Raw genomic sequence first — 12,443 nt, forward strand, 5'->3', positions numbered from 1 at the left:
AAGGTATGGGTGCTCGATACTTTGATTTATGCGAAAGGCCATCCCAAGGCATTTCACTCATGTTAAAGAATGACGGAAGGACTAGCAATAGTGACAAGAGAAGCAACGTATCTAGAACATCTTTGCATTTGCTTTATGGAGCTTGAGAGCAACCAAAGTGTTGTTAACTCAAAGCTAGGACGACGACCAAAGTGCCTCTTTCTTGTGAGGCTCTTGGTTGATGGTAGATTTTATTTCTACTATGACAGCCAACATCTAGCCAACTTGAGATGCCAAACTCTAGCAAGTGAAAAATGGTGAGCTGGCCCTGAAGTCAAGCCTCCCAGCCATCAAGGTGAGACTTTTGCTCAAAAAGTCTCGCAAATTTGATAAAGGATATTTCTCCTTCTCCAACCCATGACCTTGATGATCGATGGGTAAGTTGAGTGTGCAGATGGGGCAGCCAAGAGAAAGTGAAAGGGACAAGAACATTGAGCTGAATAGATGAATCCAAGAACATTCCCAAACTCATCCTCTAAAAACACGACATAGTGCAGTTTCAATCTCACGATAGTCACTCATAAGATTGAAAACCATAAACTCCATCACGCATAGCAGGGACTAGCTACTATGACATCCCCACTGACATCATCAATGCCCAACAGTGGGTGTAGACCATAGTATAAAAGTATGCTCTCACACATACAAATCCACACACCCACACATACTTGAGCATCCTTTTATACAAAGTCTTCGTACTGAGTTTCTGTCGGCACTCCGGACGTGAAGGGCAAACTCAGCCATGACGAAGGCTAGCACTAAAGGAGAAGGCTAATCAAAACGTAGTCCAAATCTCTTCATTCAAGCTACAACTGCTTGTGAGGTCTAAATGATTTCATTTTAGTCTCTCCCAAACGAGCATCTAAATCTAAATCTAGCTGATAGGGCAACGCACCATTTAAGATAGAAAGAATTATCGCAATACCAACAGGCCGCAACTTGAACAAAAACTTCACAAGGTGAAATTTGCATGTCTGCTAATATGGCAGAAGCATATACCTAGATGAATCCATGAACATTCCCAAACTCATCCTCTAAAAACACAACTACTATGGCCTATTCGAGGGGCAAATGCCAATTTAACACCACACAGGCATCTTGGCCCTAGAAATGGCCAAATAGGCCATTTGAGTTGCCTAGATGAATCTAGGAACATTCCCAAACTCATCCACTAAAAACACAACATAGTGCAGTTTCAATCTCATGATAGTCACTCACAAGGTTGAAAACCATAAACTCCATCATGCATAGCAGGGACTAGCTACTATGACATCCCCACTAACGTCATCAGTGCCCTACACTGGGTGTAGACCATAGTATAAAAATATGCTCTCACACATACAAATCCACACCCCCACACATACTTGAGCATCCTTTTATACAAAGTCTTTGTACTGAGTTTCTATCGGCACTCCGGAGGTGAAGGGCAAACTCAGCCATGACGAAGGCTAGCACTAAAGGAGAAGGAGGCTAATCAAAAGGTAGTCCAAAATCTCTTCATTCAAGCTACAGCTGCTTGTGAAGTCTAAACATTTTCATTTGAGTTGCCTGCTTCATTCATGAAAAAGTCGATGATCTTTATTTCATCCCCTCTAATAGCAAATCTAACAAAAAAGGATCTAGCTCCCCACTCAATGGTTCTTATTTCATTCCGACTTAATAGCAAATTTAGCCCCCTACCTTGGGTATTACTCAGGTCTCCAGTCGTTTGATGCTTCACTTGGCTCACAAAAAAGCCCAACCAAATGCCTACATGTATGCAATCCTTGCTAGCCATATCAGCAACCATGCAACCGGAATTCGAGCAAAAGGTACCAAGAAAGGTAAGCCCAGTTACGGTAATCAAAAGAAAAATCAAGCCATGGATAATTCTAACAGTGAGAGCATGAAGTAGAAGAAGAATTATATTACTGCGATTAGCCTGGTCATTTGGGTGGTTGCAAGAAGAAGATAGATCTGAAGAAAGAAAGAGGAGTAGAGCAAGGAGGAAGGGTCAGAACCACCAGAGGCAGCTAGCATAGTGAAAGATTAGTTATTCTTCATGGCTACACCAAATACCTAAAAAGTTGGATTCATTGACCAAGGTGTGACAATGCTCATGTCCAATAACAAGCCGTCCCCACTCCTTTGTGATGGTTAAACAGAACCAAGTTGCCAAGATTATGCTAGAAAGAGCCCATCTACACCATAAAAAGAGAAAGTAGTGGACTACCTAAAATGTGTAGCTTAAGAGCTCACAATGCCTAGAGGAATTCATTGGGTGGAGCAAAGCACTCATTAAAGAAGGTCAAGCCCAACCAAATATTAAGCTAACCAACTTGATGACTAAAGATCCCAAAATTGGCCCCACATGTGGTTCAATGCTGCTAGCTACAGGGCAGCAAGCAGAAAAATGTGCATTCCTCTTTTTTTATGAGGGCAGAAACAAAGTGTGCAAGCAATGAGTTTTGCTGGAGTACCGTCACTACTCCAGTGAATGGGGTCAAAAAGGGAAGCAATTCCAAGAAGTCAAGCCTAGACCAAATGTGAAATCAGAAAGATGAATGATCATAAATCATTCATAAGGCCTACCCTACATCTAAAATAGCAAACAAGTATCACGATATAGTCGAAATTTTCCTTTCACAGTGTGGATTCTAGTTTGTGCCTGTGGCGCAAGCTCATCTTAACCGAACGCCAATGTAAAGGATTCTTCAAATGCAAGTCCAATGTAATGACGACGGGAGTTTGAGGAAGCAAGCACAATCACCTTGGCCATAAATATCGTGCTACAATATTAACGCACACGGAAAGATCTTCAACGACTACAAATGGCTCTACGAGATTCAACTGAAAACCAGCACACCTCGCAAACTTGCAAACTACCACGAGAGACTCCACCTGTCTAAGAAAGGACAGATTTGCAAAGACATTGACTTCCTAATGCTTTAATGTCCCGGCATCGTTTTGCCCCTTAATCAAGGGTTGAAAAGCTCAATCTTTCATGCTCAAGCTGAATATCTTGAAGAAATTTTGTTCAAAAAAACTATGCACATCAGCTTCAAGGAGTAGAATTTGTAGTTCATGGCAATCATATTTGTTGCATCGGGACTGCCATGATAAAAATTCCAACGGAAAATTTTAAATAGCTTAGTACTTTCATCCAAGCATATACACTTCTTCAACTTGCAACTTTTGGATAACACCTACGAGCCTCTGGCCAAGGAGCTTGGCATAGTCAACCCGACGTTACACAAGACGTGAAGACTTCTGTAAGGCGTTCTCAAGCTCCCTACTTTGATTGCAACATCTACAACCATCTCAAACTGTAAGCGAAGGGTGCTCTTCGCAACCAGAGATTGTTTCAAAGTTGCACCCACAGACCGACCCAGTGATGCATTTTCCCCTTGTAAATCAAGCTGCAGCTATCACCACAATGTAAATATCCTAAGTCAAAGTACAGTTGACCATTTATTTGATCATAATTAAAGAGTTTTATATGTGTTAATTATGGTCAAAGAGTTCTTTTAATGGTCAAAGAATTAACTACGGTCAAAGATACTTGACTCTGGTCAAGTAAATCTAACTTCGATCGAGGAGACTTGGTTTATTACCAAGAGGGTTAACTACGGTTAACCAGAGAATTACAGAGCTGACTATGGTCAGAGAGTATTGACTTCGGTCAACGAGACTTGGCATGCACCAAGAGCGTTAACCATGGTTAACCAAGATGTGCAAACTTCGGTTGGAGAGTTGTAACAACTTCGGTTGGAGAGACTTGGCTATAATTAAGGTGCCTCGACCCTTGGTCAAAGCTCCTTAATTATGATCAAGAGCGTTGACTTCGGTCAACCAAAGAATAAATATATTTTTTTATATTTGTTATGTGTGCACATGTGTTCAGTGGGGACGCCCACCGTGACTCGAACTAGTCCACAATGTGTTGTTTGCATGCAAAAGCGCTAACAATTAATGGGTGCCATGGTGGTGCGCTTTAATTAATTGTTGCAAGTACTAGGAAGAGTTATTTTCCTAAGTGCTACGGGAGCCTAATCAAAGTCTGAGAGGCAGTTCCCGTGACCAAGTGCTTCGAAGACTCCAGAGTTGCCCTTAGTGGCATGTAATAGGACTTAGTCTAGATTTTAGACAAGTGGCATGTTGCCAATTTGAAATGAGCTTGAAGCTCTTGTAATATGGATCACGTTGGATTTTTGTATGAGGCAGCTCTACGCTGAACTCTTGTAACAAATTCTCTCTTAAAGAAATAAAATACCTTTGAGGGGGGTCCAGCCCGACATGTTGTCCTGGGCCCTAGTGTGTGGAGAGAGAGACAGAGAGAGCTCTTATGAGTGTTTCTGCAGTAAATTATGAGCGTGAGGTTCCACGAGAGAGCTAGCGATTGCATAAAGAAATGAGTGTGTCTCTGCTGTATTTTACGACTGAGGTTGCATCAGCATTGTGGTGTTCATATGACTGGGCAGTTGAAGCCTGCCCAATTGATAGCTCGTCGTACTTGACAGAAACTTGCACATTCTTATAGTAGATCCCCATATTTTTGTTGGGATCCCGCGCGTTGATTGTGAGCTGGATTTCTTCAATAGAATAATTGGGTGCTTTGAGTTGCACCACAAGGTAGAAGATAAGCGCAGCGATGCCGCATAGAATTACAAAAACGAGTAACACAGCGAACATCCAGACAAGGCAGCGGTAGCAGCAGCAGCAGCAGGAGCCACGAGGACGTCAAGATGTCTTAATTCGGTGGTCAGAAGCGAGAGGGAGGGGCATTTTATAGAAGACATCTTTGGGCACAGGAGGAGGGGGAGCACGAAGCTCAAGCACAGGAAGAGTCGAAGAGGTTGAAGCTTTCAATTGTGCTCTTTCATAACACCCCCACAGAGTTCATATCAAATACAGTCATGGCCTACATATATCTTACTTATAAACACAATTGAAGATAAAACCACTAGTGAGCGAGATGCCTCTTATTTGCTGTTCACACACGTTATGCAAAGCTGATACCTGCTTTATTGAAGGATGCAAGAAGTTTCAAAAAGTCATTTTGGGTGAGCTTAATCGATCGCTTGCTTTCATATCCTTCCGCACGTAAGATACAAACGACCTGCTCTTTCAGTTGTGCAAGGTCTCCCTCAATTTCATCTTCAGTTCCAGCCCCCTTACCCAAATCCCCATCCTCAGAGGGTATGATCTCTGCGGTCTGATCATTGTCTGAGAAGACTCCCTCACTGGGTTCCTCCAAACAGCCCTCATCAGCATCATAGTAACTGTGTGACGCCTGCCCCGCCAATAAAGAGAGCACGTGCTTTTGCCGGAAGATTGCTCCCAAGGTTTTGTTCTTTCTGCTGAAGCATACCCGAATGAAATTGCCCCATTCTTTCAGATTTACGGGTGGAGGCCAGGGGCGAGGACTGATGCACACAACAGAAGAGTCGACTTTGGGAGGGGGGGAGAAATTCGCCTTGCTGACTTCCATCAATACATCGACGCCAGCTAACAATTGAGCATTGACAGATAGGCGGCAGAAAAGAGCGTCACCGGGATTTGCCCTGAGGCGTCTGGCAAATTCTCGTTGCAGCATGAGAACGGCAGCCCGGAATTTGGAGGCGTGACCGAGCAACTTGAAAGTGAGGGGGGAAGAGATTTTGTAAGGGATGTTAGCAACACAGATATCGAAGTCTGGTAGCTCCATGCGCATGATGTCGGCGCGAAGAAGCTGCGCAAGAACGCACCCACACAGAAACACAGACATTGAGCTCCGGCAATCTGCAATCCACATGCTAGAGTGCAGTGTGTACATGGCAATCTCGCCATCGTTTGCGACGCAAATCAAACGAGGAGAGACTCACCTCTAGTTTCTCCGCATGATCTGTCAGTTGCACTCGTCTCTGCAGTTCTTCGACCATGCGAGGGTCAACCTCCACCGCGATCACTTTCTTGGCAACCTCAAGCAGGCGGAGGGTGAGATTTCCGGTGCCAGGACCGATTTCCAGCACGATGTCGGAGCTGCGGATACCTGCCTTGCGCACGATGGACTCAACAATATGCGAGTTCCAGAGGAGGTGCTGTCCCTTACCCTTGCGGCAGAAAACATGGAGGGCGGGAGGCAGAGAGGAATCGGAGGGATGAGGGAGGCGGTCGTTCCAGGTGTCGGGCTTGGAGCGAGCAGGAGGAGGACGACGAGCGAAATTCCGAGAGAGGGGTGGGGATGGAAGGCGAATGTGATTGTGGGAGAAGGAGAGCAGAAGGCGATGGTGGCAGTGGCGTAGCGAGAGGCCTGTCATTAGGAGAGGTGCTGAGCACCACCATAGCCTCAAACCATCAAAACACACCACACTCAAACCCTAATCCACCATAGCCAAACAGGAAGCTCTGGAACCACGACGCTACACAATGAATGATACGTATCATTCAATAGGCCTGCCCGAGAGGACTAAGAAAGAGAGAGAAAAGGAAGAGAGGGACTTGGGACTCGGAGGGAGGGGGGGTGGAAAGAGAGAGAGAGGAGAGGGCTACAAATGTGGAGGGAAACAAAACTCGGGTCCAAGTGGCGCTCAAATGAGCTCCTTCAAAAGCCGGCCGGCTTCACTTAGGCTACCACATATGGCAGGCCAAAACTGAGATCTCTGGATTTCTCCCATGTGGCGCTGATCCCCTTGGAAAATGAGCTTCTTCAAAAGCCCGTCCAAGCTACCACATACCTTTCATAGGGCATTCCAACCACATGCCACTTCACACCACCACCACATGGCTCACCGCTCCTCCCCTCTTCGCACCCGAGGCTTGGGACGCTGTCGCTCTCACAGCACGCGAGGCATCAGTGTGAATTCCCCCCTAGGCTCCAGCACTTTGCTACACGCGTTCGCCCGTTGTCTCGTTTGTGGAACCCCTGCTTTACACCTCTCCACCACTTTGAATTTCTACAACGAATGCATCTTGAGTCGTCAGTCTCAGCAACCAATGCTCATTTCTATCGATTGAACCAGTCCATCAACGAAATGTTGGCCTAAATCCAGGGTTCAACTGCCAGAAAAAGTCCATCATCCAGCATCTGGCAACCCATGGGGCTGCAGAAACATGTTGCTAGTGAGGCTCCCCGAACACCATTGGCTAGCGTGGGGAGCTGCTCTAAGAGGGATTCCCTGCGTGGGCTAGCAAGGCTGAGTGAGCACTAGCAACAAGAATGTGGAAGTTTCCCATGAGGTGATAGCCCTGCTAGTCCAGCATTCCAACCCTCAATTCTAGTTTTTCACAATTCTGGCTCAACTGGAAGGTTTTGTCAAATTCTAGCCAATCACAATGGATGATACACTCTCAATCAACGCTTCAACTTTACTTCAAGCTTCGAATTAAATTGTCCTCGCCTTGGCATTTGAGCGTGGGGATGTGAAAACTCTGAATTGTCCTCACCATGGCCACTACTAAGCCAACCTACTACTACAAGGACAAGCGTAGCAAAAGTGCTAATATGGGAAAGCTTGCCACTCACTGCTAGACGAGTAGGAAAAACATAGCAATTTTCCACTTGAGCAGGCTGCAAGGAAGGACCATCTTCTCAACATCGTTTAGGTGCTCAAGGGTGCCTCCCAAATGACCTTCAAGGTCAGTCATCAATGCCGTCCTCACTCCACCACGAATTTGTTGGCAGAGTCCACACACAATCATTATGGCAAAGTCAAAATATAAAAAACAGACCCAAAAATGCTCATTGTGTGATGAATTTTCTCATTTACAGAAAGATTGTGCCTTGTATTCTTGCAAGAATTATTTGCAACAGCAAGGTCACGACAAGAAATATTGTCAATTGCTCTTGGTTGAGAAATTTTATCAGATTTATCCGTCCATTTGAAGAACAACTGATCTCATGACTTTGATCTTTCTGCCTGTTTTCTACCATGGCTTTGACTTCTTGAAATCTGAAAAATACTTTTTAGCTATAGATTTCAAGATAGTTTGATACCCTTTTTCAAATTTTGATTACAATTTGTTAATGGCCATGTCATCATGTGCCACCTAAGCACATAATGCCACATAGGCACACTTTTGTAAGCAACATGTGAACACACAATGCTGCATCCTCATTTCGACCACTCTTTGAACAAAGTTTTCCCATATCCCGCTTGCATACCCCTCCCAGTGATGACTCGCAGATTGTACGTGGAGATTATGCACCCCAACTTTGGTAGAGAATGAGGCAGGAAAGAAGTTGAAGGGTCTCAGATAAGATAATGGAGGCAAATACTACAGCAAAGAGTTTGATAGTTACTGTTCATACAATGGAATTTATAGAGAGAAGACAACTCCAAGAATGCCACAAGAAATCATGTGTCAGAGAGGATGAACAGAACAATCATGGAGTGTGCAAGGAGCATGAAACTACACGCAAGGCTAGTGAATTCAGTTGTTTACTTGATAAACAGGTCGCCTTCAAGTTCCTTAGATGGTGGCATTCCAAAAGAGGCATGGATAGGTAAAAAGGTTAAGTATTTTTTTTGAAGGTTTTTGGTTGTGAAGCATTTGTCCATGTTGCTAAGGAATTTAGAAAAAAGCTAGAAGCAAAATCCAAGAGGTGCATCTTTATTGGATATGAAGGTAGTGAGTTTGGTTATTGTCTGTGGGATTATGAAAGTAACAAAATCATTAGGAGTAAAGATGTTGTATTCAATGAGAATGTTATGTATAAAGATCACATGCAAAAATTGAAGAAAGAAAATGTAGACACATAATACATAGGTCTTGATGAACTTCCAAAGGTTGCAGAAAATGAGAATGTGAAGCAGCAGCAGCAGCAGCAGAGCAAGAACCTCAAATTCCTCCAAGTGCATTTAGAAGGTCTATAAGGATAAGTAGAACACCTGAGCCATTTTCTCCTTCTTTCAATTATGTTCTGTTGACTAATTCTAGTGAACCAGAAACGTATGAAGAAGCAATGTAAGTTGAATCCAAAAAGGAGTGGGAGCAAGGCATGAAAGAGGAAATGGGCTCTATCCTACAAAACCAGACTTGGGATTTGGTTCGCTTGCCTATGGGAAAAATAGCATTGCGAAATCAATGGGTTTACAAGGTGAAGGAAGAAGATGGAAGAAAAAGAAGGTACAAGGCAAGGCTTGTTGTAACGGGGTTTGCACAGAAGAAGGGTATAGACTTTGATGAAATATTCTCACATGTTGTAAAATGACTTCAATTCCCTCATTTTTGGAGATTTTTTTTTTATACTTCAATTAGAACTATTCTGAGTCCTGTGGATGTAGAAGACTTGCATCTTGAACAATTAGATGTGAAGACATCTTTTCTTCATGGGGATCTAGTGGAAGAGATTTATATGTAGCAACCACAGGGATATGAGGTTAAAGGCAAGGAGGAATTGGTATGCAAGTTGAAGAAAAGTCTATTTGGTTTAAAGCAAGCTCCAAGGTAGTGGTATTTGAAGTTTGATAGGTTTATGGCAGAATAGGGTTTTAGTAGACGTCATTCAGAACAGGGTTTTAGTAGATGTCATTCAAACCACTCTGTACATTTTCAGAAACTAGACAATGACAGATACGTGATCATGTTATGGTATGTCGATGACATGCTTATTTGAAGTTTGACAGGTTTATGGCAAAACAGGGTTTTAGTAGATGTCATTTAGACCACTGTGTACATTTTTAGAAACTAGATAATGGCAGATACATGATCTTGTTGTGGTATGTTGATGACATGCTTATTGCATGCTCTAACATGTAGGATAAGCATGAGAATAACAAAAGATAGGGAAAACCACAAATTGACTTTGTCTTAGAGTGAGTACATTGAAAAGGTATTAGAAAGGTTTGAAATGCAATGCAAAACCTGTTTCGACACCTTTGGCTAATCATTTCAGATTATGCAAGGATATGTGTCCCAAGACACCGAAGGAGATTGACTAATATGTCAAGGGTTCCACGTGCATTAGTAATTGGTAGCTTGATGTATGCAATGGTATGCACAAGGCCAGATATTGTGCATGTCGTGGGAGTTGTGAATAGATTCATGAATAATCTAGGTAAAGAACATTGGATGGTTGTAAAGTGGATTCTCAGATATTTGTGAGGTACAATTGCTCATGTATTATGTTTTAAAGGTTCAAACATTTCTCTACAAGGATATGTTGCTTTAGATATGGCAAGTGATAAAGATGGAAGAAGGAGCACCACCAGGTATGTTTTCACTAAAGGTGGAATAGCAGTAAGCTAGGTTTCAAAGTTGTAAAAGGTGTTGTACTTACTACAACGGAAGCAAAATATGTTACAGTTACAAAGGCTAGTAAAGAGATGATTTGGTTGCATAGGTTTATGGAGGAACGTGGGAAGAATGAAGAAAATTGTAGCTTGTATAGTGATAGCTAGAGTGCTATTCATCTCGCAAAGAATTCAGCCTTCCATTCAAGAACCAAACATATACAGCTCAAATATCATTTCATTCCATTTTATTTTTGAGGATGGACAGCTCACACTAGCCAGAATCCTGTTGATATGTTGACTAAGGTGGTAACTAGGGAGAAGTTGAGCTCTTGCTCAATTTCAATTGGTCTTCAAGAATGAGGAACAATATGAGGGACAACAAGATCCAAAGAATTTTAGTGAGTGTAGTAATAGTGGAGTTACTATGATCAGTCTCCACGTGGGAGATTGTTGTATGTGGAACTTGACCTTTTTTCAGAGATTGTTTTTTGGCCTTATTTTGGACCCAAGCATGTTTATATCCATCCCATGAAGGGGCAACAGCCTCGAAGCCAAAAATACATGAAAATTGGTGCATGAGTTGCCTGAGTTGTGTGGTCAAAATTGTAAGATAAGGGTGGGGCTCACATGCACAAGAGCAGTGATATATTGCTTGTATCTTGTACCGTCTCACTTATTGGATAAGAAAAAAGCAGGAATGGTTGTTTCTCCCTCGATGTAGCCCACATTGGGTGAACCGTGTATATCGGTGTATTGTGTATTCTATGCATTCCACTTATCGCATTGTTGCTCCATTATCATGTTGCTCCTTACAATTCCCTTTTGTTATGGTGCAATTTTCGTCATCCTTGACATTGTTGGAGATCACTTGAGTTGATCCTTTTTGCTTTAGTACCATGTTAGAGAACAGGATAGCACACCACGACTAAATATGATGATCCTAAGGCTCGTCATGCCAACATGTCAACACAAGTATAGACAAAGAACATACTCAGATATAGAATAATCACAGTAAGATAGGAAAGCAAGCATATTGCCATGCTCCACAATAGTCAAGTACAAAATATGCTCCAAATAGATAGCCCAGATTGGGGATGGGCAAGAAGTGAGTTTTTCCAACGAGTTGACAAGTGAGTCTTTTTTTGCACCCACCATTTTTTGTTCCACCTATTTCACTTGTGACACCTCTCTCTCTCTCCATCTCTTACCAACACATTATCATTCTCCCTCTCCATGTTTTCTCTCTCTCTCTCTTAGCATAACCCCTCTCCCTATGACATCTCTCTCTCTCTCTACGTCTCTTACCAACACATTATCATTCTCTATCTCCATGACCTCTCTCTCTCTCTTGATATAGCCCCTCTCTCTATGACATTTCCCTCTCTCCCTCCCTCTCTCCCTCCCTCCCTCTCTCTCTCTCTCTCTCTCTCTCTCTCTCCCTCCCAATTTGTATGTTTATTTTAATGATCCCCTACATGACGTGTATGTACTATTTTCCAATACATTAAAATTGCTCTTCTTCTTCTTCTTTTTCTTCTTCTTCTCTCTCTCTCTCTCTCTCTCTCTGAGCTCTCTCTCTCTCTCTTTGAGCTCTCGAGTGACAAGAGCTCAGAGAGAGAGAGTGAAAAGAGAGAGAGAGCTCAGAGAGAGAGTGTGAATAGAGAGAGAGAGTGTGAGTGAAGAGAGAGAGAGAGTGTGAAGAGAGAGAGAGAGTGAGTAAAGAGAGAGAGAGTGAAGAGAGAGAGTATGTGTGAGTGAAGAGAGAGAGAGAGTGAGAGAGAGAGAGAGAGAGAGAGAGAGAGAGAGAGAGAGAGAGAGAGAGAGAGAGAGAGAAGTACTTAGAGTCCTTTGCAATATGTAGGGGGGAGGGGGGGTTGGGGGGGGGGGGGGGAGGGGGGGGGTTGGGAGGGGTAGAAAAGCAACAAAAAATAAGGGGTGGACAACAAAAAGCAAGGTGGGGGGGGGGTTAGGAAAGAAAATTTCCCCAAAAGTGTGCCAAGAGGAGGGTGCCGACGCCCTCCTCTTAGCACACTTTTGGGCACAAAGTGCTATCTCTCTCACTCCAAATCATCTCTCTCTCTCTCTCTCTGTCTCTCTGTCTCTCTGTCTCTCTCTATCTCTCTGTGTCTCTGTCTCTATCTCTCGCTCTTTCACTCTCGCTCTCTCTCTCTCCATAGCATGTGTGCCTCTTTTCCATAAGAGAGGGCC

The 12,443-nt window shown here is 43.3% G+C and overlaps 1 protein-coding gene across 1 annotated transcript; it reads right to left on the reverse strand.

The window, feature by feature from the left end:
* Positions 1-4,716: 4,716 nt before the first annotated feature.
* LOC147897077 (uncharacterized) lies at positions 4,717-6,458 on the reverse strand. The gene is made up of 2 exons (XM_087381543.1): positions 5,883-6,458; positions 4,717-5,749 (listed from the first exon to the last, which is right to left on the reverse strand). Exons 1-2 carry the CDS (start codon positions 6,315-6,317, stop codon positions 5,021-5,023), a joined length of 1,164 nt encoding a protein of 387 aa, XP_087237669.1. The 5' UTR covers positions 6,318-6,458; the 3' UTR covers positions 4,717-5,020.
* Between the last annotated feature and the right edge of the window lie 5,985 nt (positions 6,459-12,443).

The sequence above is a fragment of the Dipteris shenzhenensis genome, chromosome 11, assembly GCF_047967505.1.
Source record: "Dipteris shenzhenensis isolate YYH24624 ecotype China chromosome 11, Dip_SZ_1.0, whole genome shotgun sequence".
NCBI lineage: Eukaryota > Viridiplantae > Streptophyta > Polypodiopsida > Gleicheniales > Dipteridaceae > Dipteris > Dipteris shenzhenensis.

What these genes read in the sequence shown, in the direction of transcription:
- LOC147897077 (XM_087381543.1), bottom strand. Translation starts at nt 6,317, where the DNA reads ATGACAGGCCTCTCGCTACGCCACTGCCACCATCGCCTTCTGCTCTCC. An exon ending in ATCATGCGGAGAAACTAGAG is followed by an intron (nt 5,750 to 5,882) that starts GTGAGTCTCTCC and finishes GTTCTTGCGCAG; the next exon opens with CTTCTTCGCGCCGACATCAT.